Source organism: Malaclemys terrapin, chromosome 1 (genome assembly GCF_027887155.1).
Source record: "Malaclemys terrapin pileata isolate rMalTer1 chromosome 1, rMalTer1.hap1, whole genome shotgun sequence".
Taxonomy (NCBI): Eukaryota; Metazoa; Chordata; order Testudines; family Emydidae; genus Malaclemys; species Malaclemys terrapin.
Window position 1 is genome coordinate 230,479,158 of NC_071505.1, and position 26,492 is coordinate 230,505,649.

A 26,492-nucleotide genomic window follows, 5' to 3' on the forward strand; every position below is an offset into this window, starting at 1 on the left:
AAGCCAGTAAGGTATTTTAATTAGAAGGCACTAAGAATACAAAGTATTAATAGTTCACATTGACAAGCAGCTTTTCCTGATGCCAAACTTAAGTTTTCTCTCTGATCTTAGGCCATGTCTACAATACACAGTTTTGTCAACACAAGACAGCTTACGTCGACCTAACTATGAAGATGTACACACTGCAATTCTCCTCCCACCAGTTTAACTCGCCTGCTACTCTGACATAATAAAACCACCTCCATGAGAGGTGCAGAGTTTAGGGCGACGTTAGAGTGATGCATTGCAGTGACACTGCATTGCTTACGATAACCTAAGTGGCCTCCAGGAGGTGTCCCACAATGCCCACCCTGGCACCCTTTTGAATTCCACTGCCCTGCAGCCAGGTACACAATTGAACGCCCCTCCCCTGTTAAAGCCCCGGGAAGTTTTGAACTTGCTCTTGCTGTTTGCTTGGCGTGGAGAGCTCACATAGTAACTGCCAGGTTGAGCATGCCGCCTCCATGCAGCAAATGTACTCCAGGCAGGAGTACACCAGAATTGTTGGACCTCCTGGGTCTGTGGGGGGAGAAAGCTGTGCAGTCACAGCTCCGCTCCAGCAGCAGGAACTTGCTCAGGGCATGCAGGAGAAGGGCTGTGATAGAGACACACAGCAATGCCATGTAAAAATCAAAGAGTTGCAGCAGGCATAGCAGGAGGCAAGGGAGGCAAATACTAGCCTCTGGTGCGGAGCCGCAAACATGCCACTTCTACAAGGAGGGAGCTGAGGTCAGGGTGGTGGTGAATAGCCCTTCCCCCCAGTTGAACTCCTTTTATAGCCTTGTGTTCATAACGCACAGCACTGAAGAAGAGTGCTGGATCCATGCTTTCTGACAGAGATGGCTGGCTTGCAGATAACCAGGACAGTTGAAAAGCAGCTGGAAACCTAGTAGGATGCCCATGGAATGATGAGATTGAGAAAACTGCATCATGAAACGCTGTACCTGCACCATATGGCATTGCAAACCCTTCCCAAAACACCCTGTGGCCAGTTGCACAGTGGGATAGCTACCCACAGTGCACTGCTCTCTGTGCTGATGCAAGAGCTGCTACTGTGGATGCGTTCCGCCAACACCAGGAGCATAGTGTGGACATGCAACAGCAGTTTAATTACAGCGGTGGTTGGATGTCAATGTAACTTAAGTCAACTTAACTCTGTACTGTAGACATAGCCTTAGTCTCATCATTTCTAATTATAACTAGATTTGTATGAGACAAAATAATTCCCCCCCTCCTTGTTATTTACATCTTCCAGCTACTTGTAGACTTGTGGACACCCCTTCTAACCTTTCCTCATCAGTCATTTCCTCATCAGTCATTTTTGTTCCTCTTCTCTGAACTCTCTTTACTCTTTCTGGTAGTGAAGAGGCCAGAAGTGAACACATTAATCCACTATCACTGAAGCACTATAATGAGGGAGTGTTGTCACTATACCTCAAAACAGAATGCCCTGTTGTCCTGGGTCACTATACCTCAAAACAGAATGCCCCAAAGCCCTTTTTACAGACATCTTGCATTGCAATCTCATGTCTACTTGCCATCCACTAGGATTCCCAAATCTCTTTCAGAATTACTGTTTTCTCACTTCTTCCTTCTACCAAATCTTTGTGACTCACATTTTTCCTCACATTTTATTTCCTTCTTATTTCTAATGTAAGGAGCTTGGTATCACTGCTCTGTACTCATTAATGCTGGCAATTCCATGACATTTTGTAGCACCATTTATGTTACGATAGCACCTAGAGGTCCAATCAATATCCCATCACGCTAAGTGCTGTACAAACAGCAAAGGAAGTCCCTCACTCAGAGAGCTTACCATTTAATTAAGACAATTCGCAAAAATGGATATATACATATAAAGGAATAGGGAGGAGGATAATAAGAATGTGCATTTACACAGGCCAGGTATGTGCACAGCTTGAGGGTTCTGCGTAAGAGTAGAGAAAAGAAGCAGTAAAAAGCCTCATCTCATAGACCAGTGTGTGACCAGTTAAAGTTATACTCTAAAAAGGGCATTGTGAGGATAATTCTACTCAATAATTCTATACTAAATTTATGTAGTTTAAAGGTTATGCAGAAAGCGGTTTACTGGCAGCACTGAAAACTCAAACTAGTATCTGAAAAGACTTTTACACCTCACCAGAAGTACATCCAGTGAAAACTTAGTTCACAAATTCTGCTGATGAAGAAACTAGAGGAGAATCCAGCTCCCACAGAAAAGTTGGAACTGCCTGACTAAAGGAAGTGAAGATATTTTGGCCAAGTAAGCAAGCAACTATGACTGAACACATAGAGGAAGCAGATCAGCTGAACAAATCTAATCTTTACAGTCACTCTTTTGTTATTACTCGCTTTGAGGAATTTCACAATTCCCAACCCCACCTAGTACGTTTCTGCATGTATTAAGCTGCAGTGCTTAAGACCAGATACTGTCTATGAGCCAAGATATGCTTCCCATGCTATCTCAGGTACAACACCCTGGGTCTTTGTCTATACTGCAAGTGAAGGTGTGACTGTAGCATGAGTAGGCATACCCGTACCACCTTAAATCTAGCTAGCATGGATAACAAGAGTAGTGTACATGTGGTGGCATGGGCTTCAGCAGAGGCTAGTGTCCAAGTATGTACCCAGGGTCCACACATGTATGCTCAGGTTTTTAGCCCTTGCTGAGCCCATGTCACCACATCTACACTGCTACTGTTACCCAGGCTAGCATGGGTATGCCAACCTTTGCTACAATCACACCTTCACTTGCAGTGCAGACATACATCCGAGTGCTTCTCTGCTCCTGGAATGACAGTAATCATTTCTGAAATGTCTCCCCTCCTAGAAAGGCATCTTTATACAGGCTTTTAAAGCAACCTTATCAGAGAGAGTTTAACGCAATTCTTCACCCAAAATGTTTAGACTGGCCAGTGCTAATTTTATAAGCAAAAGAGATAAGATTCTTGGTTGGCTTTGTGGATAATTCATTTCAGTCCCCAACTCCCATCTTCATCTTCCCAATAATTAAACCAAATCAGCAGGGCTCAGTGTGACTAGGAGCGCTGTTGGCTCTGCAGCAGATGGAGCAGAAACAAAGACAACAAGTATGTGGTTGCTGGACCTCTGCCATGGCTTAATCAACAAAAACATGCACTCATTTTATTTACGAGGAAATATGTTTTATGATGGACACGTGTTGTTTGGAAAACTTCTTAGGAGGAACTGCACAGTGCTGGAAATCTAATTTTAAACTTTGTTTAGCAAGGCTTTCCTAAAAAAACAGACAATCGATAAACTTTTTGACTATAGTTAGCATTCATGAGTTTAGTGAGAACATGAACCCAACAATACAGCCAGAGAGGCTAAACAGCTGCAGTGCCAATATAGCACTTGTTGGTTCAGATATAGAACAAGAGCAACCTTAACTGGTTTGAAGAGTCATTGTATTTTAACAATGGTGTGCTACTCTTCCTAGCACAGGGATATGTTATGCACATAGATGCTATAACAAAGTACAATGCAATATCTATCCAATATAGAGAAGCAAATGTCATACAAAGTGGTCGTTGTGTTTATATTAGCAGTGGTAACCTACCTATTATTAGTGTTACTTAAACAATGATACTGCCTGTAAAAAAGCAAGTTATATCAACAATGAACATATACAATGGATCCAATTCTGTTCCCATATATAGGCTCGTGTCCGCCTGAAGTAATGCCACTTAAGTGGGTGGAGTGTCAAGTGAGATAATAATCACTTCCTGTGATTATAAAGCAGCACTTCAGTGCACAAGAATATTCTGGTACTGTAATGCAAACAAAGGTTCAGAAATTAAACAGTTACTATCTGAGTTGTGCAGATTTCACCTCTATGGCTTCATGTAATTGTGGGTATGTCTATTCTCAAAGCTAGGGATGTGATTCTTAGCTCGCACAGACATACTCATGCTAGCTCTCATCAAGTTAGCGTGCTAAAAATAGCGTAGCCAGGAAAGCACAGGCAGTGGTGAGAGGCAGCAGAGGCTAGCTGCCCCAAGTACAAACCAGCCTGGACCCCATGCATATGTACTCGGGTGGCTAGCCCATGCCCCTGCTCCCCACTGCCTGTGCTACCACAGCCACACTACTATTTTTAATACACTAGCTCGATCAGAGCTGGCGCGAGTATGTCTACACAAGCTGCGAATCAAACCCATAGCTCCAAATGCAGACGTACCCTGAAACTGCTTGCAGGTACCAGTGTCTGTAGATAGGCAGAAACAACAGTTACTTTCACACGAATGACAAGGTGGGGGGAAATACTGACAGTGGGCCTGGTGTACAGTTGTAATATAAATTTGCCTAATCACTGGACTAATGTGCCTATACAGAAGTGGTTTTAAATATGAACAAATAAAATCCCTTTTGACTTTAAATTAATACAGATACAAAAGAGCCTTGATCACTTTATAGGGGGAAAAAGTGCAGACCCTTGACCAGAGTGGTATTCACTCCCTTGGGCAGAAGGCTGAGGCTTACACTGCTCTGATCAGAAACACAACACACAGGGGAGCAGACATGAAGAAACAGGAAAAGCAGCTTTACAAGGACATATTTACACTTGCTATTTCAGTAAGTTTCCCAGTGCAGACAAACCCTATGGAACTTCTGCATACACTGCTCATTCTGAAGACTGACCTCAGCAAGTCACAAATTCAGTCAGTCAGTCAGTCAGTCAGTCAGTCCTCAGGGTTTCATGTCGCTGGTTCAATCAGAGTAAGATTATTGGTCCATCAAGTTCTACATCCTTCCTCCAGCAGGGACCAATACCTTGTGCTTCAGTGGAAAAGCAAAGCCCACAAGGCACCTGGTCAACTGTGCCATGTTGTATATGGATGGAAGCCATCTCCCCCTGGCCACATGCAGGAGTCAGCTTATACCTTGAATCACCAAAGGCTTTGGCTCCTGCAGGATCTTAAAATCTGACCAGTATCTGCAATGGGATGCAGAATCTTAATTCAAATTTTAAAAAAGTGCAAAACAAAAACGGGCAAAGAAATCTCCCTATTCCCACATTTAAAAAAATACCATTTATAAAATAAACATGATTCTCCAGAATGTGTTATAATGGGATAATCATACTTCTTAAGTACCACTCTAACTTTAGTCAGGCACTTCACAATAGACTTTTAGCTTGCAGTTATCCTGTTTAACCCATGTCCTGCAGCGGGCAATTGTTTCTGAGCACATCATCAGTAATAAGAGGATTCCACTACTGGTTACATCTGGGCCTCGTTGCCATTAAAACAATATAGAACATTAAAAAAAATTATTTACTGTGACATAAGCATCAAGAGTTTCATGGCTTGAACTGCTACTTCATGGTCCTTGTCCAGAGTCATGGACACAATTCGATCCTAATGGATGTAAAATGACAATAAAAAGAAGATGTAACACTTTTTGTTCTGGACAAATATTTATTTTGCTACCGTTAGATCATTTCCACTAGTAACAAAGAGACTTCTTTGTATTGCAATGACTATTTCCTAAGAGGCATAAGGCAATTTGCTTACCACCAAGTTGTTCCATCATTATGTTACATTTTTATTTGAGTTAATTGACTAATATGAAATTTGTGTAGATGCAAGTGTGTCTCCACAAGAAACTGACTGCAGCTCACAAATTAAGAATGATTGGCCACTTGTTTGTAAATGAAGGACAATTAGTAACAATTTGCTAAATCAGGGTAATTCTAAGTTACAATGTTACATAAATAATTTCTCTACTCAAATGTGAAAATATTCTGGAAGCCATAACCCTGCTAAAAAGGTAAATAGATTTTGGATCACGTGGCTGTTTAACAACGTACAGCAATACTACACAGATTAGGGCAGAAGTACAGAGGGCTGCTGTAAAACTGTTCAAAATATGGGTTGAGTTTAGATAGGCAGAATTTATTTACTCAGATTGAAACTTGGCTAAAACATGAGAATTATGAGCCTCCTCTTTCAGAAAGTGCCATGGGATTTTTAGTTACTATGAAGAGCCACGTCCTTGGTTTTACATGACATCCAAAAGACTGTATCTGCAGGCCTCAGCAGAAGAGTATGCACTAATTGGGGCATTGGTTCAGTCCTCCAAAGAAAGAGTGCCACCTATGGAGTCATAATACCACTTCCTGCAGCACCGTGGGTTTTCTTATCCAAGTACTGACAAGGCCCAACCCTGGCTAGCTAGTGACAGTTGATGACATCACAACCAAAGGTAACATTACAAAGTAGAGTGCTGACTGCCTGAACTAGCCTGTACATGACAACATGATTAGTGCAGTGTACTAGGGACACAATGGCCTCTGCTCAGCTCACCCAACAGATGCTCAAAAGCTATCCATTTACTGCCTAGCATTTGACTTATTCAGACTGGGGATAGGAAATCTTTCTGCAAGGTTCACAGCATCATGCTGGATCAAAACAGTCATACTGTACATTCTGATAGCAGTCTATGCAGAATCACCCAATTCAACATCTAACATACAACCCCAGTTTTGAGGGGGATAAAGGAACACAAGGGGCTTTGGGATGCCCAATACTCCTTGCCAAAAGAATCCTGGCCAAGTGGCTGGACATGGCTGTCTGCAGAGCCTGCCAACACAGCTTTGTTCATTGGCCAAAGCAAAAACAGAATGTTCTCATGAATGAAGAGCAACATCCCACAAACTCCCCCACCCAACAATCCTCGCCCATATAAGGGACAGAGAGCCAAGTCTGCTCAACATATCAGATCCTGTGTGGCTAGCCAAACCAGATTTTAAAAATAGAGAATGGTATTTCCATTTACCTTGAATCTGCTAGTAAAGAGATCCATTTTGGATACCAGCTCTTTTCTGTCATAAATTCCTTGCAGTCCCAGAAGACACTTCAACCGCACTTCAGGTTGCTATAAGACAAAGAAGAATCTGCTAAGTGACAAATCTTTGGCATTGATGTTATTTACTGATGATTTGGTGGTCATCCTATGGTAATTGGAGCCCTATAAATGCCTACGATAGAAAAAGCAAAAACTGCCTCAATCTCCATTACCAGACAGATCTACAGTTATGTCACATATGCCTAATGGCATACAATGGGCCAAACTGAGAGGTGATCTCTAAGATCATGTTACACTCCCACAGAACTTACAACCAATTACCAGTGGGAGTGCAAGGAGTCCACGATCATGTAATTCCAATGCCCAGGGTGTCAGAAGGTGAAAGTTGGGGGTGGCCTTCTTATATCCTTCCGCTATTTGTTTTTCTTGCAACACTTTCCTCAGATATGAGTTAAACCAACTTAGAGTCTCTTACAGCCCCAAGACTCAGTGGGCCAAATTCAGAGATAAAATGTAAGCATGTTATACAATACTAAACTAGTCTAAGTCAGAATGAGGGAGTTTGGGTTGACGCTGGGGCACCCAGTGAAGGTTTTATGTTACACCATCTAGACTCCCTCATGCCAAGTCTACATTGAGAAATTACGTCAGATAAAAACACTCACAGTAGCCAAGGGCTGCCCTGTTTGACACATCACATCGACTGGCTGTGACTAATCCTAGAATCCCCTCTATTCCCTCCTAGGGTATATTCCCACAACCTGCTGACATGTTGGTAAACACAACAGTCCTTACCTACCCTGAGTGCTAAGACACGTCTGAGCGCATGTTGGTTAAAACGTGTTCTAACATGATACAATTTTCCAGTGTAGACAAGTCCTCAGGCTCCCTTCTGTGTTTGGCTAACAAATATAGTTGGTTTATACCAAAAATATTTACGGATTTTATAAAGATTTACCTCATTTGTTTCTCTGTAAGCCAATACTACTATTCACAATGGTTCTACAAAAAGAGTGCCCTTTTCCTGGACTTTGAAATGCCTCAAGTGTAATGCTGCAACTTTAAAAGGTCAAAACCTTTAAGAATATTAAAAGACAGTCATTCTGGGGCTCTAAAGCAGAACTCACTGAGCTCTGCTGAACTCTCATGGCAAAGGGTATCTGCAGAGCTCCTGCAATAAATTACAGCCTTGTATTCACTATCATCTCCTTCATATTCTTTTTTTTTTTGTTTTTCATTTCTCCCTCTAACATGGCAGGAAAATAAAAGAAACCCAAGCAGTGCAGATCTCCTGCAAAGAGGCTATCCATTACTGCAAACTTCCCATTCTCCTGCTTAAGACGGAACGCAAACGATGTCATGCAGCAGCAGGCTTTGACTAATGAGTCTGTGTAAGGTGCTCTTTAGTTAGAAATATAAAATGAAAGATCACCAAAGAATACAGACACTGATTTTCAAATTGTCTAATTTATCCTTCTGTACCTTCACATTCATCGGGCACATTTCTTGAACTTTGCTCATCTCTTTAAAATTTAAGGCTCTATTTCCACAGGTGGACTGCTGCACCTGTTGAAGCTTCTTGCAGGATGAGAGCTCAAACTTGTTACTTACCGCTGACTACTATCTAGCATACCACTACTTACCGCTGGCTACTACCTGGCATACCACAGACAAGAGCTGTGCAAATTTATAAACACACTCAGCAAAACCACTGTACCTCAATCCTGGCTTGAGCCACCCCACACTATTCCATTCCTGGGCTGTAATCCTGAATAGAGACTACATCTGTGCTACATTTAAGTTGCGCTGGTTGAGTCAAATGGTCAGATATCAACTGGAGCAGAGGAAAATCATCGTCATTTGCACTTGTCAGTCAGGCAATATTTGAGCATAGGTCTGCAGATAGGAAAAGTTAATTCCACCTGCCTTTCCTAATCTCCCTTCCCACCTCAAATCTCTCAGTCTTAACCCTATATGTATTTTGTGTGTTAAGGAAACTACATCTAGGGACTAAGAGTGAACAATCCATTTACCTCAACTACCATTATTTTTATCGTCTTCTTTACATTTCTCGTCTTTGTTTTAAGCCACATTTCCTGCCCCATTTTCCTGTTCCTTAGAGTGAGTGTTTACCCATCCCCCACTGCTTTTTCCATTATTTAAAATTCTTCCCAAATGACCTCAGCAGCTTTTTGCTACAAATAAAGCCCTCTTTTCTTTTCCCTCACCAGAATCACCATTCTAGTCTCTCTGATTCTGCAACAGGAACTTACGGTAGTTTAAAATACTGCTGATCTGTGAAAAGAACCCAGCTCACTCTCCCCACAGCACTGCCAAAGTAAAACACTTTTATTTTCAGAGAAGTCAGAGAATAGGACTCAGAATACATGCAGGGAGTAGATATGTTGAATAAGAAGATGCTAGTTTTACAGAGACACTGTTGCAGGATGTACATGTGAACTGTCATGACATCTGGGGGGCAGTTTCCATAGAAGGATGGTCAAACCGCACAGATGTCCTTTCACGAACAACTTCTCAAACTAATTTGAAATTAGACAGCAGAAGGATGATCTTGTGGTTAGTTCCCAGGACTTGATGTCAGGAGGAGATCTGGGCTCTTTTCCCACCTCTGCCACATTTTCCTTGAAAAGCTGCAAGAGAATCATTTCATCTCTGTGCTTCAGTTTCTTCCTCAGTACACAGGGAATCTACCTACTTAGCACTTCTCTAGCATCTTCCAGTAGTGGATCTCAAATTAGTTTTGCAAGGCTCACAAGACTGATTTTATTCTTGAATCTTTTCTTCTGCAATGTGAACACATTTTGTTCCAAGAGAGTTAGATTTTTGTAATTTTTTTTCTAATGAAAATGCTACATTCTAGAAATAAAAGCGTCACACAACTCCCTACACAACTCAAAAGCGAGGCTGACACATGTGAATGTCCCAAGCGTGTGTGTATATAGTACACCTTTTATTTTCCTTAGAAAATCAGTAATCCTTTCTACTCCTTTCACCTACCCCACCTCTGCTCATCTCAATTTTTCTGCCTCCATCCCTCTCACCTCCCAGAGGATTTTTTTTCCCTGACCCTTTCTTTTCTTCCACATCTAATTGCTCAGATCAATACGTAGGTAGCCAAACATCCACTGTAGGCATCAAAGCGCCACTCTAAGTGTCAAAATGCACAATTAGATGCTCAAGTTTGAGAAATGGGCTGATAGTTCTTTAGGAAGGGGGTTAACTGTATAGTTATGGTTATTGAATGCTGTTGCCAGATTTTGCATTATACTTTGTATTTAGTATTAAAAAGCAACATTTATTCCTGTCTTCTAGAAATAATTAACTACTGAAGTTGTTCCAGCAGAAAAGTACACCTTTGGGACATTGTTTCACAATTCTTACTGGGACATAGACAGACTTTTCATTTTTTTATTTTGAACTCGGCACCACTAAGAGGAATGGATTTGGAGCATCCAGTTGGGCCTGGGAAACATCTTCTATGCCAGCATTAAGTCTGCATTATAAATATATGTCATGTCAAATGGTATCATAAGGGTAAAATAAGTCATAACATTTAACTAAGTCTTTGAAGACCAAATAAGCGTTTAAACCTTTTTTTTCAGCCTCCCAATGACTGACTGAGTTTGGTCTATACTTAGAATGCCACAGGTTATCTGGGCTACATTTTCCTATAGTTGAAAACAATTTTGTGGTTGCTCAAATTTGGGCCCTAAAATTATTTGGCAAATGCCTCTGGAACTATATTCCCAAATGACACTGATCTGGGTACACCCTCCCCCACAAAAATGGGAAGGAATAGCTTGCAGTATGTTTTTTAAAGCCAGTACCGCAATGCAATATTGGTATTGTAAATAGTCAACTGGATGGAGATAAAATCCAAAGGCCTTCTCATTTTATCTCACTTAGTTTTTGCTGCAGTGATTGCTTCCAGTTAACAAGCATTTTCTTTTTTTTTTTTAAAGCAGCTGTTTCCAGTCTCCGGTAAAAGACAGCAGATGGGTTGTGTGCTCTTCAAAAACATCACATTTCTATAATTTTCATATTGTACTCCACTGATACCAATGTCACATATTCTAAGGAAAAAATGGAAATTCTATTTTTGTAATTTGAAAGATCTCTCAACTGGCCATACCTTAAAAAGTTGCTATGATCTGATCTAAGAAACGTCTCTAGACTCTATGGCTACACCTATACTACATACTACTTTCAGTGCCCTGTAGCACACATCTAGCTACACGCCACAGTGGAAAATGTCCACACTGCAGTGTGTTGCTACACATCAAAGGAAGGCTCCAGCAGAGGGGAGGCAGCAGGGAAAGGCTTCAGCTGCTCCCCGCTGCCAGAGCCTTTCACTACGGTGAGGAAAGGCTTTGGCGGGGGGGAGGCGATGAGGAAAGGCTGAGCCTTTTCCCCACTGCCCCCCTGCCTCTCCGTGGAGCAGGGCTTCAGCAGCAGGGAGCTGACATAGCCTTTCCCCACTACCAGAGTCTTTTACGGAGGAGGAGAAAGGCTGCAGCAGCAGAACACTACTCTGCTGAAAAAGCAGTGTAAATGGAAGGCACAACTTGGGCCAGTAGCAAATGCGTAGGACACGTACTCGGCTTCATACCCACACCCTTCAGGCACATCTTTATTCTACTGACTTATTCCATGTCTCACCATTTACTCACTCTGCTGTGTATATCCATGGGAGAGGGGTCATGTGGGTATGTATACTACATGCTGCCAAAAGAATCCTGCAATTTAAATGTGCCCTAAAAGTCTTTGTGGGAGAGGGGGTTATTATTGAAAGACGTTTAACCACTGCTTGTATAGTTATAGCATGAAACACAAACAACGTGATTTGTGCGCCCTCTGCTGGCTTTGCAGTTAACTAAAATTCTATTCAAAGAATTATGCGTCATCGTATATAATCCTGATGCAAAAGAAAAGACGTTCTGGCATTTATACAGCAGATATATAAACTCATTTTATTTATTTTAAAAGATGCCCTACAAAAGCAAAGTACTATTCCCAGTAATAAACCATTCACAGCAAATACTGCCTCTGCCGGCTATTAAGCACACACTGGTAAATTTGAGAAAAATATGTTTACAGATTAACTTTATAAAAAGTTAGACATACTAAGTTCATCTCTGCTCTAAAACAGGAAAACTGCTAAACAGAAGAGGACAAAAGCCTTGAGGGTGAGGGAGAAAGAAAAGATTATTTGGAAGATTTTAAGAATATAAGAGGTCATTAAAAGAAACGGAACTAACACAAAATAGTTGAGATTTTAAATAATATTCTCCAAATGTTCTTATAGCGCCACTTGTTTTCCAGTTCAGAAATAAAGAGTATTATTGTCCCTCTCTATGAAATAATATAATTTAACAAAGTAACAATTGTCAATCTTAAGACATTTTACCCTACCTCTAAAATTGTACATACTCATAGAGGATGTATTCCATGTCACCATTTTGCAAGGATAGGTTTCAAAGTCAATCTACCCAATAAAGTAAAACATTGCTCGAGGTCACATACATATACATCCAGCAAAGCTCTACATACACACACACACACCATGGATCAGTGCCGCAAAGCTTTGTGCTTAGGATGGATAAAAGTAAGTGCTCTCTATTACTTAGTGCTGTAAGATGAGTTTTAAAACAAAACATAGTATTGGAGGAGGGGAGACTTTTTGTCCATGTAAGAATATACAACTCTAAATTGTTTTAACTTTTAGAATAATTTTAAAAATCTTGAACTAACTTTCCTTCTATGGGAGATAAAGGCAGGAGGAGGAGAAAATCCTCACCTTATCATATAGCATCCATCCAATATATTTCAAGTAACTATCATTTAAGAATGTATCAGGGTACATTTTCATCCAGCTGCCAATTTCTTCAATGCAGATAGCCCGGATCTCAGGAATCACATCACTGTAAAATTACAAAACTGTGTTATAAACACATTTATAAATACCCAAAAGATATCAGGTTAATTATTTGCTTTTCCCAGCAAGAGATCAAGAGTTGCAGATATACATGCAATCCTGAGTAGCATCTTAAGTATCCATTCAGTAACTTTTAAACATGTCTTTAATCTACAAAACCCCTACAAAGAATTTGTTAGTGTTAACTACACAAGTTCCATATTACCATTATTTTGAGGGTCTGGAAGGTCTTTCTCCCATAAACTCATTACTCTGTAGCCAGGGGGAAGAAGCAAACAAAGCAGTGGAGAATGAGCGTACATAATGAGGGGGTTACTTTCTAAGCCTAGGTGGGTTCTTTCAAATAATTCAGTATTATGTGCTTTTTCAGAACAAATTTAACTGACCCTTGGATATTCATCTTGATTTTAACCTGGACACTTTGCATGAGATTTTCTTATGGGATGCATGTACACTGTACAGACTTATTTTTATTCCTTTCTATTCTTTTTCAGCGAGGGAAGTTAGATTTTCAACTCATCAGAGAAGGGACAGTGGGCTCCTATGTGTTAGTACAATATGCAGCACACTGGAGTCCAGTCTTGATTAAGGCCTGTGGGTGCTATTTCAAAAGCATATGAATGATAAATATTCTTACCGATATCTCTGTAAGAATGTCCCTTTGAAAATAGCATTCATCATATTTTCTATTTCCAGCGGTTTCTGTTCATACTGAAAATACCAAAAAAATTGAACATTCCAAGTATGGAATATGACAAATCCCCTTTATATTACAGGAAATTCATACCAAGTTAACCACATTCACTTTGTTAAACTGGGTGCAAACCCCTAATGTTTTCACAATTCATCAGTACAAAAAAAATGAGCCTGTCTACATTAGGGATTTGATTTGGCGCAACTACATCAAAAAGAAATGTCATTGGATTTCAACTATGAATCCAAGTACTAAGACACTTCACATAATATATTGGTTGAGGGAAAGAACCTTGTTCTAGCAATACACAGAAGGAATAATACATGCCATTACACAACTAGTTTGCATGTGTAGGTCTAAGTTGTCTTTGTAATACACGTGGACATGTTGTAGAAGAAAAGTCAGAAGCTGGGAAACCCCCAGAACACCTCTGGATGAAGTAGTCCAGTGTGCAGCTTGACCAGGCCCTGAAAACTTGGTAGAGGTCTTCAGAGACAATAGATCATTTAGTCATAATCTATCATTTCTGTTTAATAAAGATACTATGAAGGTGACAAGTAACTTCACATCCCACCCCACCTTCCCTCTGATTTGCCCAAGAGACCGGGATCAGGAAGCTAACACTTGCCCTGGTCTGTCTCTCCTGTCCTACCCAGCCACCTTTCACAATTTGCCTCTTCTTACAAATACAACGATTGTACCCATGAGGGAGTTCAAAGATGACATCCGAGGTACTTGGTTGCAAGCTCAGTGGGGCAGGGACTCTCTCTCACATTTGTGCAGCAAGAAACTATGCCAGCACCTAAAAGATAATTGTCCATGGTGCAGGATGCTGCATGGACAGTAGGAGAGTCACAAGAGGCTGTCTGGGTGACATGGAAGGAATAATGAAGTCTGGGCAGCAGGGGAGAGATGAGCCATAGTTTAAATTGCCATCACATGGCATTTTAAGAATCCTTTGTTCATACAGTGACAAATTCCAATATATTTGGTCAAATTCCAGAGTATAATCTGAGCAAAGACCAAAGAATTTGGCCCATGGTTTGTGGGAGCCCAGTTTTGTGTGTGCATGCATGTGTATGAATAGACATGAAAAAATTACCAGATGGGGACAAAAGAGATGCCAATTCACCAGCTAGCCACATCCCCAATTTTGAGAGGCTATCATCAAAACAGAGACGTCAAAGAATACTATGCACTCTACTGCTGCATAATGACTACAGCAAGTAGTAATATGCAGATCAGTTGTGTGCGGCATGGAGTGCTTGTCAGTGTAGCACTGAACCTGGTAAGTGAGAACTGCTTTGCAAGCTATCACTGATGATGCTTAGCAAATATCACCTCCCCCTATTTCAAAAGTGTCAGAAAAACATGTGTAAGTCAGAAGCCAGAAAAGAGCCACCTCTATTACTACATCTTCACCCATCCCAAATAACAAACCTGACCCACTTCTTTCCTTTTTCTCTCTAATTGGTCCAGTCTCTGATTGGCCCTCTTGACAGAAATCCTGTTCTTCTCCACTTGATACAGCCTCTGAGCGTTACATTTGCTGACATCAAGATTTAGATTTACTCTTACAAGTGCTGTCAGAAGCTTCACCGCTGAAAAGGAAAAGAAACCAAGTAAGCAAGCCTTAGCTCAGTGGTACACATTATAAAGTATATTCAACATGTTAAAAAACACAAGTGTACTGGTCAACCCCAACCCTGCTGAGGTTGTAAGATCACAATCCAAGGTAAGAGCAGCAAAAAGACAGATGTTGGGGTAATATTTCATTTAAATTTACTACTTGGTTTTGAAACAAAAGGGTTATCAGAAGATGTTTTATTCTACTCCTGGTGATACACTTCTTTGGTCCAGGTGATGTTGCATGTTGCAGATTTCCTCCTTAATTTTGGACAACAATCTAGAGCTATAGAATAAGTGCCTTCCTCAGATGTGAAGAAATATAGTGAAATCAGTGCAAGAGCTCAAGACCACATGAGCCAGAGTCTGGTGGTCTTTATGAAACAGTATAAAGTGTGTCTACTTTTGTTGATTCAGACCAACAGCTAGATTTCCATTTGTCAGTGGGCAGGGATGGCAAAGGCAAAAAAAGGGGGGAAGGGCTGTCCTGTGACCAATTGTTGTCTTTTTTAAAAGTATAAACTCACTTAGATACTGTCATGCTGTGCGTGATATGCAAGCCACAAAGGTATTCATTTTAGTAGGGGTATCATAAAAAACCTCTTGAATGACACGTTTCTTAGGACAGGCCTCATAAGTTTTAAGATCCTCCCTTTTATACTAATTATATTCATTCAGTTGGGGTGGAAGGAAAATTAGTGACAGAAAACGAACAGTGAAAAGCAGCTACTGCTTATGCATAACTTCCATTACACAGCAGAATTCTGAAGTTAATTATCTCAGCTGTTACAAAAGATTTTGCTAAATATTAAAATGTAACTAATCTACTTTACAGATCATCTACATTCCAAGCTTCCTCTTCAAACAAGAATTTTGGGGTGCCAGAGATACCCTTGAACGTATTTTAAATATCTGTGCTTTTCTTAATGCCAACAAGGTACCTACCATGTCCAATGCTTCCAAATTACATGCTAGTATATAGGCTCGTTTGTTAGACTTGGATAGAATTTTGGGTTTGATCTTTAATATTCTTATATTTTATACTAATATGTGTAAACAAAGGACAAAGACTGTGTATGTTGCTTTTACCTAATCAGATGGGTTTGTTAGTACAATGGGAACAGATAAGAGCAGTTAAAGTGTTACTCGAGAGCACACTTTTAAGATTGTTTAAATCCCTATTTTAAGGCAAGGTTACGCAACCAGTCGGGAGGGGCAAAGGGGATTGGGGGGGAAGGTTTAAAACACTAAAAGACAAAAGAAATGCCTGTCCCTGACCGTAGCACAACCTCACTCCTCACCCCTCCCATGGGATACAAAAGAGGTGGGATGAAGACCACAGACCCGCGACCCCCCCCCAAATGGCACATTACCATAAATTGTAAGGGGTGGTCTGTGGGCATGCACTGCAGGTATATTTGGGCCTGCTAAGGAGGAGGAGGTGGGAATAGGGAATGGGAATGAGACACAGGCAAGGATCTGCAGCGTCAGAGCTGGGAAGGGGGACACGGGGTAAATGCTCTGCGGTGTCAGAGCTGGGAATGGAACACTGGGAAACAGACACTGCCAGCGTGTAGCGTTATGGATATGCTTGCTTGGAACTAACCCCAATAAACATCGCATTGCCTGCACCTCGGACTTCTCGTCTTCTGCTTTCTGTCTGCGTGACAACTACCAAGGGAGAGGGTGAAGGGAAAGCCCTCTAACAACACATATATGCAGAAAGAGGTTATTAATACTACCGTAGCATCCATAATGTGCTAAGCACTGTTAATGTACAAAGGAAGACAATTCCTGCCTTGCAACGCTTGCAGTCCTTTTTACGTTTGATCAGTTTTGTAAACACACGAGTCACCAAAATCCACAGTCTCTGATGAAAACTGTGACAGCAACGTGAGTTGTATTTACCTGCTAAAGTGCTGGTGTGCCTGAATGCTCTGACCCTGGAGTCTGCTAGCCCTGTAAGCAGTGAGATGACTGTGTCCATCAAGTAACTATCATAGAGGATGCTGTACTGGCACTGCTGGATTAACACTGCAGTGAACTCACAGAAATTGGCCTTGAATTTCTTCCAGTAGGGTCCCGCTTTGATGAGTGGATAGTCTCCATTGTCCTTTATTAGAAGGAAAAAATAATTATAAAAACTGAATGTCTCATTTACTTTTCATTTGTGCTGCTTGTTTACTACCTGCATTTCTCCCACCTGAAACAGTGAAGAAACATGTCCAAATTTCAGTTTGGTTTCAAGTGAGAGTCTCATCAGTGCCACATGGAGTTACTCATGTTCTAGAAAGTCCTGATGCTAACCTTTACCACCATCAATGGGCTGCAGCCTGACCATCTTAGAACTCACTGTGACATTCCCCAGAGTGCAATCTGAACTGCTGGACTTCTGTGTCCATTTAGCTCTCCAGCCTGGGATGCCTTTTACACCGCTTTGCTGGTGAACAGCAACCCCTCCAGGCTCTGCTCACACATACCCACTCACATGTAAAATCACTCCCAGATGAATACATGAAAGCCCAGTCCCAGCCTTGATCCCCCAAAATGTGTGTCTTGTACTGCTCAGTAGCCTCCTGGACAATACAAGATCATAGATAGTTTGTCATTCCAACACTGGGTAATGATTACGCACCAACCTTGTTGACCTAAATAGAAATTTCAAAACACTTCAACCAAAACGCACTGGTTTAGATAAAACAATAAAACAAGTTTATGAACTAGAGAAAGAGATTTTAAGCGATTACAAGTGATAAGGCCTAGAAGTCAGAATTGGTTACAAAAGAAAAAAGAATAAACACACAATAAAATTCCTAAACGTTACCAAGGCTAATAGGTTTAAAGGCAAAAAAGGAATTTCTCTCACCACAAGCTTACAGCAGTCTATAATGGCTAAATAAAAACCCGGCCAGAACCACTCCCCCAGTTCAATGATGCTTCTTTTGTCTTTCAAGTGATCTAGCTACCACCAGTCGAAATGGAGGGGAAGAGGTGATGTGGAGGTCACTGTCTCTTATTTTTATATCCTCCTCTCTTTGAGGATTTACCCCTTTTCCCCCCTCCGGGGTGTAGACACACAGTCCCCTGTGTATTTGAGATTTGTACCATCTCTGGGATGAAATGTAAGTTTCTTGTTTATACCTTCTCCCCAGCTGGTGAATGGCCAGTTAAGTAGGTCAGAGCTTTTTAACAGCTTGCTGGTGTGCCAGTGGGTCTTTGTCTCTGAGAAAATGGTTTGTGGGCGTTACCCAGAACAACAACATATTTCAGTAACAATCATAGAGCAAAATCTCAATTTTATACACATTTCAACAGGATAATAATATTCAGCAGATTATAAATGTTCAAATTATACCTCATAGGGCATACTTTGTACACAATATATCATAACCCTATAAAAGTGATGAACGTGGGTGTCACATGGGGTACAGGGTGTAACATTCACTTCTTCCCACAATCCAGTAGATAGCTGCAGTCAAGAGGGACACTGTGGCTAATTGAGAGTAAAACTCACAGGGGTATGGCAATCTATTATGGAACTCTACCATTGCAGAGCAGAGAAACACAAATCATGCCATGGTTAGGATACAATGTAAGACTTTCTGCATACAGTGCATGCAAGCCTTCCTTGAACACCCATCTTTCCTGGAGACATAACAAGAAAACCAATTCTAAGAAAGAGGCACAGATGATGGAGGGCCTGGTCCTTTGGGATGGAATTGCTAATATCTGTGTACACCTCACTATGGCAATGGGCACATTACAACAATATATATAGCACAATGCTGCAAGCTATTTCTGATATCGAACATCAAAGATAAATAGTTTTTGTTTTTATACATCCTACTGCAATTTTCTTTTTAAAGTTGCAGAAATCTCTATTTGTCTTTAATTTTGTAAAGGATTATTTTAACAAAACCTAAACTTTGAGCCAAATTTCACTTGATACTGGCCCTTCCAAAATATTATCTAAAGAAAATATTTTTTTTAAGGGTGTGCCTGGGGAAAACACACACATAAGGAAAGCCAAGTAGGCTAGTGGGATGATGGAAGAAAGCACAGTTGGATACTGTTCTAGATCGACACATTCCATTCAAACAGATGTTTGAACACCATATGCCTACTGTATCTCACATAGGGCTCAATCCTGCAAGGTAATGAGCATTTTCAACTCTTGTAAAGCCATTGTGTGCTCAGGTTCTTGATAAATGGGGTCCATCATACATCAAGAACATTTATTTATTTAAAGCAATGCTAGTCACACAGCCAACACTACTGCACTTGATTTTCCCCACTGTACCATTGGACTGCACCATTAAGTACAATTTTCACATATATGCAGCATTTGAAATCTTTACTTCCAGGATATTCAAGAAATGCAGCTATTTACCATGTCCACTGGCCAAGTAACAGTCAGAATCCAGGGATAGGCCATAAATTTCTTGTATTGCAATCCTGTTTCCTAGAATGCAAGAGACAACATTATAAAAGCTTCTGATGAAACTGAAGAAGTGATTCTGAAAGATTTTACATACATAAAAGTACTAATTGTGTATCATGTTTTAAGATGTCATTTAAACTTGAGACTGTATACACACATGCACACAATCTAATCCCCTTTTATTTGGCTTGTTTTTAGCTAAAACCAATGTGTACTTCAGTAAAAGACATATGCAGTTTTCATCTAAAAACTGGTACTCTTGTAATAACAAGTAGTTAGTGCCAAGTTTCATTTAAACATCATGTACTGAAGTGTGCAAGCTATAATCTTTACTGTTTATTCTGAGAGACAGCATCTGCTTCTCCCTTAGAAATTTAAATATGTATCAATCTGCAACATTCAGTTATTCGCTATTGTGAAATAGCTGACCCCCAGGAAATGTCCCAATTCAAGGGTAGGCAAATATGTTCACGTTTTCAAGTCAGGGCAAGCCATATTTCAAAAACCTAACAGCTTAATCAAACCCAGTTTCACATGAATTTAGGCATTCTTTGGGGATTATCATCTTTAAAAATATAGCTAAATTATATTTTGAAAATTCACCACACTCTGGATTCCAATGTCCTTTAGACAAGGCAAAACCCTCATTGATTACTGTGCATTTCAAATTGCGCTGAAAAGCACATCCGTGGTGGATCTAAAATGGTTTAAACTTGTTTTAATGTTTTCAATCACATTGTATTTTGAAGTTGCTGGGCAGCCCCCTGAGCACTTTGCTGGCAAGAGAAAGTGAGCATTTTGGCCCTAATCCTGCAAACACTTGCTCACATGCTTAACTTTACTATCATTAATAGTCCCATCATTTCAGTCATTTAACAAACTGCTTAACATTGTCCTCGTCCTCAGATGTGTTATCATGTTGAAATCTTTTCTCCATTTCAATGGGACTACTCAAGGTAGCAAAGATAAACATACGTGTAATGCCATGGGAACACTACAGACTTCACATGGCATAGCTATGTCAGTCAGGGGCATGAAGAAGTGTGATTCCCCAATACAGCTGTGCCAGCAGAAGCTTCTGCCATGCGGTCTGATGAAGTGGGTATTCACCCATGAAAGCTTATGCTCCAATACGTCTGTTAGTCTATAAGGTGCCACAGGACTCTTTGTCGCTCTGTCATAGATGTTGCTAGAATGAAAAGCTTTTACTAGTATAGCTTGTTTCACCCGAGGGGGGGTGGGAATTACTATATTAGAGCAAAGTGCAGCTTTGCTAGTATAGCTGCACCAAACTAGGAGTGTTCTGACAGTACAGAATACTGGTATTCCTGTGCTGGTAAAGTGTTCCTCTTGTAGGCATGGCCTAGGTGTTTGCCAGATCAGGGTCATTATGAAGTAAAGCACAGTATTCACTCCAGGACAGTAAAAGATCTCAAATCCAAGATGGATAAAGTCAGACTTTTCAATTTACTGGTATCTCAGAGCACGGGCTTAAGGAGGGATACGAATAAGATGAGGGTGGCAAACTAACTCAGAGAGCAAGCATGGAAAAAGGCACTCAGAGGACTGTGAGATAAGCGGCAAAAGAGAGTGGAGGTTGGCCTCATTAGCCAGGCAAGAGTGAGGGGTGAAGGTGGCACTTTAAAGATACAGTTTTCTAATAAACTTCAGGGAATAAAATATCCTCTCTGGACCATGATCGGACATCATTAATGCATATTATTATTGCTCTCACATCAAAAGAACAGCAATGTAAATTGATATCAACAAAATGGGAAGGGAAAACAGTTTAAGTTCCAAATGACAACTAGTATCAACAGCTCCCCATCCATCCACATTATGTATTTTTAAAGGCACCTATCAACAAGGTACCAAAGCATCATGTTACCCGCAGCCATGCCAGACTGTATTTATCATTATTAGAACATCTTAAGAGGAAAAATACTATGCCCCCAATTTATTTATTTTTATTGAAGACGAGCTAGATGCAAGACTTGGGAAGGATGCAGGGAAGCATTATGAAAACACTGAAGACAGGAATACTCTCTGTTTCAGCGACTGCTTCTCATTCCAGATGTGCATAAAACCTTTCCTACAGGGGAAGAAAGAGGGAATGTAGGCTTCAATGAGCGAGAGAGAGGTACTAGAAAACTAACAGTATTATCCAATTTTCATATTAATAGCTATTGCTTATTTAAATGAGCCATATGAAGCCATCATTTCATGTTGCAATTACCTCATCAAATGTCTCCGTCATTTTTTGCATTACATCATTGTTGCACAAACTTTGGAACATCTCAGCTGTCACCATTCCTAGATAGATGAAATTGAAATATTTGGTAATTAAATGGAAATACTTTACCATACCATATATTAAAATTTCAAAAATAATAAAGTCAGTAGTATAGTTGTGGCTTTGACCTAAATCCATAAGTGCCAAAAAAAGTAACCCAAACTGTTCTACTTGTTTTTGCATTAGTGCAGGTTGACAAATAAATAGGTTATTTGCAGCTGATAACAGTGCACCAACATTCATCTTCAGCAGAGGGGCGGGTTCAGTTTGGTGTCAAACTGACACCAATTTCTGTTTGTTCATCCACTTGTATACCTTAAATTCCTATGTTGGCAATATTTTATGATAGAGGTGCTTAATAAGCCATTTAACAGAACAGACTTTGTTCTGTTCACTGAAGCAGATACAGTCTACAAGATTCCAACCTGTATATCCAGAGGATATGGGAAACAGACTAAGTTGCCATTTGTTCTGTAGTTGTAGCACCAGAAACTAAGCGTGGTGCATACAATTCAGTACTTGAAAGGGAGATCACTAAGGAACAACTGGATGCTGCAGAAAGTAACGTTGGTGCTTCAATGGATGGCACCATTCCCTCCGAATCACGGCTAAAGAAACACCTCAATATGGTATAAAGCAACACTGTGCTGCAGAAGGTGCTAGATTTCAGATGAGATGTTAAACTCTTATCCATTGATGATCACGGGTCCCATGTCACTTTTCATAAGAGCAGGGGTATTAGTCCCTGCTCAAGGAGAAATTTCAGCTGCAGAAGTTATATTCTACATTGTATTCTTCTTCACTTCCGATCTGTGACTCTGAAGCTTTCAGCTAGCCACCGAGTTGTCTCTAATAGAAGTTATCTGCTTTGGAAATAATTATTACTTAGACTCACGATCACCCTGTAGCAAGTAGATAGAAGGAAGAGAGACACATTGTTCCTCAAACAACTGAAATGTGAGACTCAATTTGCTAGTACTTGTAAAGTACTTTCAGAGCCTCAGATAAAAATACCAGGTGAGTGCAAACTAGTATTCTGAAATCAACAAAAAACTTGAACACTCATGAAAAATATTTTTCTCAAAAATCAGTGATTTTGTAAAGATGTGTGGACATGTTTCAGAGTATTAGAGTGCTTGTTACACAAGAAGGTTGAACCTGCAGCCATTATATGCATATAATGCTCAATAAAGTTAAGGGGAGTTGTGTGCCCAAAGGCTGAAGAATCTGGCCACTGACATCCTCCATCATTAATCTTGGTATGTCTAGAGCCCATTAAAAAAAAAAAAAAACTTCTGTATAAGTGATCTATTATAAAGGCAATTTCTGTCCAGAAGAAACTGTCCAGCAAAAGGATATGCCTATTGTGACACTCTGTATCTTGGGGGAACACCCTGCACCCCCATGTTCATCCTTATAATATGATTGTGTGGTATCCAATGCAAAGTTTGTCATGTTGGGTGTCTTTGGAAGGCTCATGATGCACTGAGCATTGTTGTTATAGTAATGTTATGTTACAGGTTGTAATTTCATGTATATAGTTATGAGGCTGAAAATGTATCCTCATGGCTTAAAACAAGCCCAGGCAAAACTCTCTAGGAACAAAGGGGCAGTTCACACCTCATCAGGGCAAGTATGGGACAAACCCAGCCCAGCCTCACAGGAACAAAGGACTCTGGCCGAGGCAGCAAAAAAGGATCTGTGGAACTCTCAAGTGAGTCACCCCCGTTCCCTTGGTCAATCAGGGACTACGATGAGGTAATGCTCACCTGACCCTGAGGGGAAGGGGGGGCAAAGCCAAGAGGGAAGAAAGAACGTGATAAAAGGGAGAGACATTTGCCATGCTCTTCCGCTCTCTTCCACCTCCATCTACAGACCTCACCAACAAATGACTGAAGCGCTGATCGAAGGGGAGAGTCTCGCTGAAGGGCAACCAGCCAGCCGGTGGTGAGAAGCATCTAAGTTTGTAAGGGCACCGAAAGTGTTAAGATCAGATTATAATGCGTTTTGCTTTTATTTCATTTGACCAAATCTGACTTCTTGTTCTTTGATTTATAATCTCTTAAAATCTATCTTTTGTAGTTAATACATTTGTTTGTTTATTCTACCTGAAGCAGTGTGTTTGGTTTGAAGCGTGTCAGAGACTCCCCTGGGGATAGCAAGCCTGATGCATATCAATTTCTTTGTTAAATTCGCAAACTCATATAAGCTTGCAGCATCCAGCGGGCATAACTGGACACTGCAAGACGGAGATACCTAGGGTTGTGTCTGGGACCGGAGATACTGGCTAGTGTCATTCGGTTGTACAATCCAAGGAGCAGCTTACATGCCAGAGGCTGTGCATGAACAGCCCAGGAGTGGGGGTTCTCACAGCAGAGCAGGGTAAGGCTGGCTCCCAGAGTCAACGATTGGCGTGACCTAGCAGATCACCGATCCAGATAACACCAGGGGAACATCACACCTATATGATACTGAATTACCTTGACAGCCTGAGCACTGAATGTAGAAGTTGATCAGATCTAGAAGTGCCACATCTCGATCTTGGATATAAGCTTCAACCCAGTCATCTACCACAGACTAAAACAGATTACAGAAGAAGAAAAAAAACAGTGATCAAAGGCTAAACAAGGTGTGATATGCTCCAGCCTGGGAAATTCTTAATATAGTATGTCTTACACTATTCTGTCACTAATAGTTATAAAAAATAGATATCCAGAATAAGTTGTCCACCATTTGGTTATGTCCACAACAGAGAATCCACCATCACCCTTGCTAAATTGTTCCAATGGTTAAATTACTCTCACTGGTATGAATGACAATGAAGAGTCACTGGGCTAGGGAGAGTGAGAATGATTCTTTAGCCTGGCGGTTAGGACTCTCACTTAGGATGTGGAAGATTCAAGCCCAAACCCTATTCCTGGGACTGCATTCAGTGAAACAGCTTCAACAGAAGAGCCTGAGACCCCTTTCCACATACCAGAATATCCTACAGCTCTGTGGGTAGGACCCTGACTTGAGAGGTGGGAGATTTGGAGAATGGATTTGAACCTGAATCAGACAGAGGGGGAAACTGAACCCTGGACTCCTACATTGTAGGTGAGTGACAAACACTGGGCAAAAAGTTATAAGGAAAGTAGCACCACCACCTTCCCACCCCATTTTGTGAAGCTAGACCTGTAAGAAAAAGCTATAAATATGTCTTTCGATCCAAAATGGATTTTTTTTTTTTATTTGGCAAAAAAAAAAAATCACAATTTTCAGATTTAGTTAAACCCAAACCAAAAAATGTTTCCAATTTTTTCTAAGGCCAGTGAACAGAATGTAGTTTATTTGCCCAGCTCTAACTGTAAATTTAAAAAGTGGTGACCCTAAAGCCCTGATTTTGCAAGATGATTAACCTGCATAGACCCTATGCCTGAAGCCACCCACTGAAGTTAATGAGGGTCTTCATGGGAACAGAGGTTCACCTTCACGAAGCACTTTGAAAGACTAGGGCCTACAGTCCAGAATATATATTAATTAAAAAAGGTGTGGGGGAAGCACTTCTTTGATTTCATAAGGATTTCTTCAGCACAGAAGCAACTTACTGACTATACAGGGAAACTAGGTTTTGAAAAATCAGACGCCTTTTTAGGTGCTTAAATATTGCTTTTAGAGCCTGGCTTTAGGCACCTTTTGTTTGGAAATCCCTGCCCAAGTTTTCTCACTCACTTCTTTCACAATTACAGTAACCTTGTTACTTGTAAGTCTAGGAGTCAAAAAAAATTTCACACAAGTGTCATTTTTCAAATTGACTGGATAACAAAGACTACATGAAGACTCAACAGATTTCAAAATTAAACCAGAAGTTCTTGAGATGTAATTAATAGAAATCATTATGTGCCCATTTCCCCTCCCAGCAGATAGAATGTTAATTCAGTCCAGGAACTGAAAGTACCTGCATTGCCCTCTTGCCCATGCTGACCACTTCAAACAATGTAACTGCTTCAACCACTTCTCCATTCTGCGGCTGGCTTGGCCTTCTGCTCCTGGAAGAATTTCTTCGTATGCGTGCACACTGTTCTTGGACCTTCCTTTTCCCTCTCTAAAATCATTCAAGAGAAGATGTGTAACCATAAGACAACTAATGGCCAGCCAGACAAATGCAGGCTCCCTGGATGTACAGTGTTCTGTCCTCTAGCAATATGTGCCTGTTACTCCCATTATAACATTTCCCCAGGATTTCATAGAAGATATGTGTAAATGTTGTCTCACTGCCAGTGTAGGGTGACCAGAGAGCAAGTGTGAAAAATCGGGACGGGGGGGGGGGGGGGGGGAGGTGTTATAGATTCCTATAGAAGAAAATGCCCCAAATATTGGGACTGTCCCTATAAAATAGGGACATCTGGTCACCCTATGCCAGTGGCAAGGAACTATCAAGTAGGGCAGTATGGGGATGGGATAAAGAAGAGGATATGCCAGGTGAAGCTTCCTTTTGCAAGAACATCCTGAAGTAGGAGAGCGTAACTGGTGAGCAGCTGCCAAGTGGTTGCCTCTGAAAGGGCATGGAGCAACAATGATAGTTATTTCTGAATGAGGGTTTGGTAAACAAACACGGAGGCTTGCCTACTTG

At 40.8% G+C, this 26,492-nt stretch overlaps 1 protein-coding gene across 2 annotated transcripts in view; it reads right to left on the reverse strand.

Moving 5' to 3' along the window:
• LOC128825879 (cohesin subunit SA-2-like) overlaps positions 1-26,492 on the reverse strand; it is a 92,772-nt gene that overhangs the window by 51,219 nt on the left and 15,061 nt on the right. Inside the window, exons 5-14 of one of the 2 annotated variants that reach the window (XM_054008737.1) lie at positions 25,818-25,964; positions 24,361-24,457; positions 21,824-21,900; positions 19,537-19,608; positions 17,055-17,259; positions 14,970-15,121; positions 13,464-13,537; positions 12,689-12,812; positions 6,841-6,939; positions 5,341-5,420 (exon numbers count right to left, since the gene is read on the reverse strand). In XM_054008737.1, the coding sequence (XP_053864712.1) occupies positions 5,341-5,420; positions 6,841-6,939; positions 12,689-12,812; positions 13,464-13,537; positions 14,970-15,121; positions 17,055-17,259; positions 19,537-19,608; positions 21,824-21,900; positions 24,361-24,457; positions 25,818-25,964 (1,127 nt within the window). Of the gene's footprint in view, positions 1-5,340; positions 5,421-6,840; positions 6,940-12,688; positions 12,813-13,463; positions 13,538-14,960; positions 15,122-17,054; positions 17,260-19,536; positions 19,609-21,823; positions 21,901-24,360; positions 24,458-25,817; positions 25,965-26,492 lie in introns of both variants that reach the window. The other variant, XM_054008729.1, reaches the window with a different exon arrangement.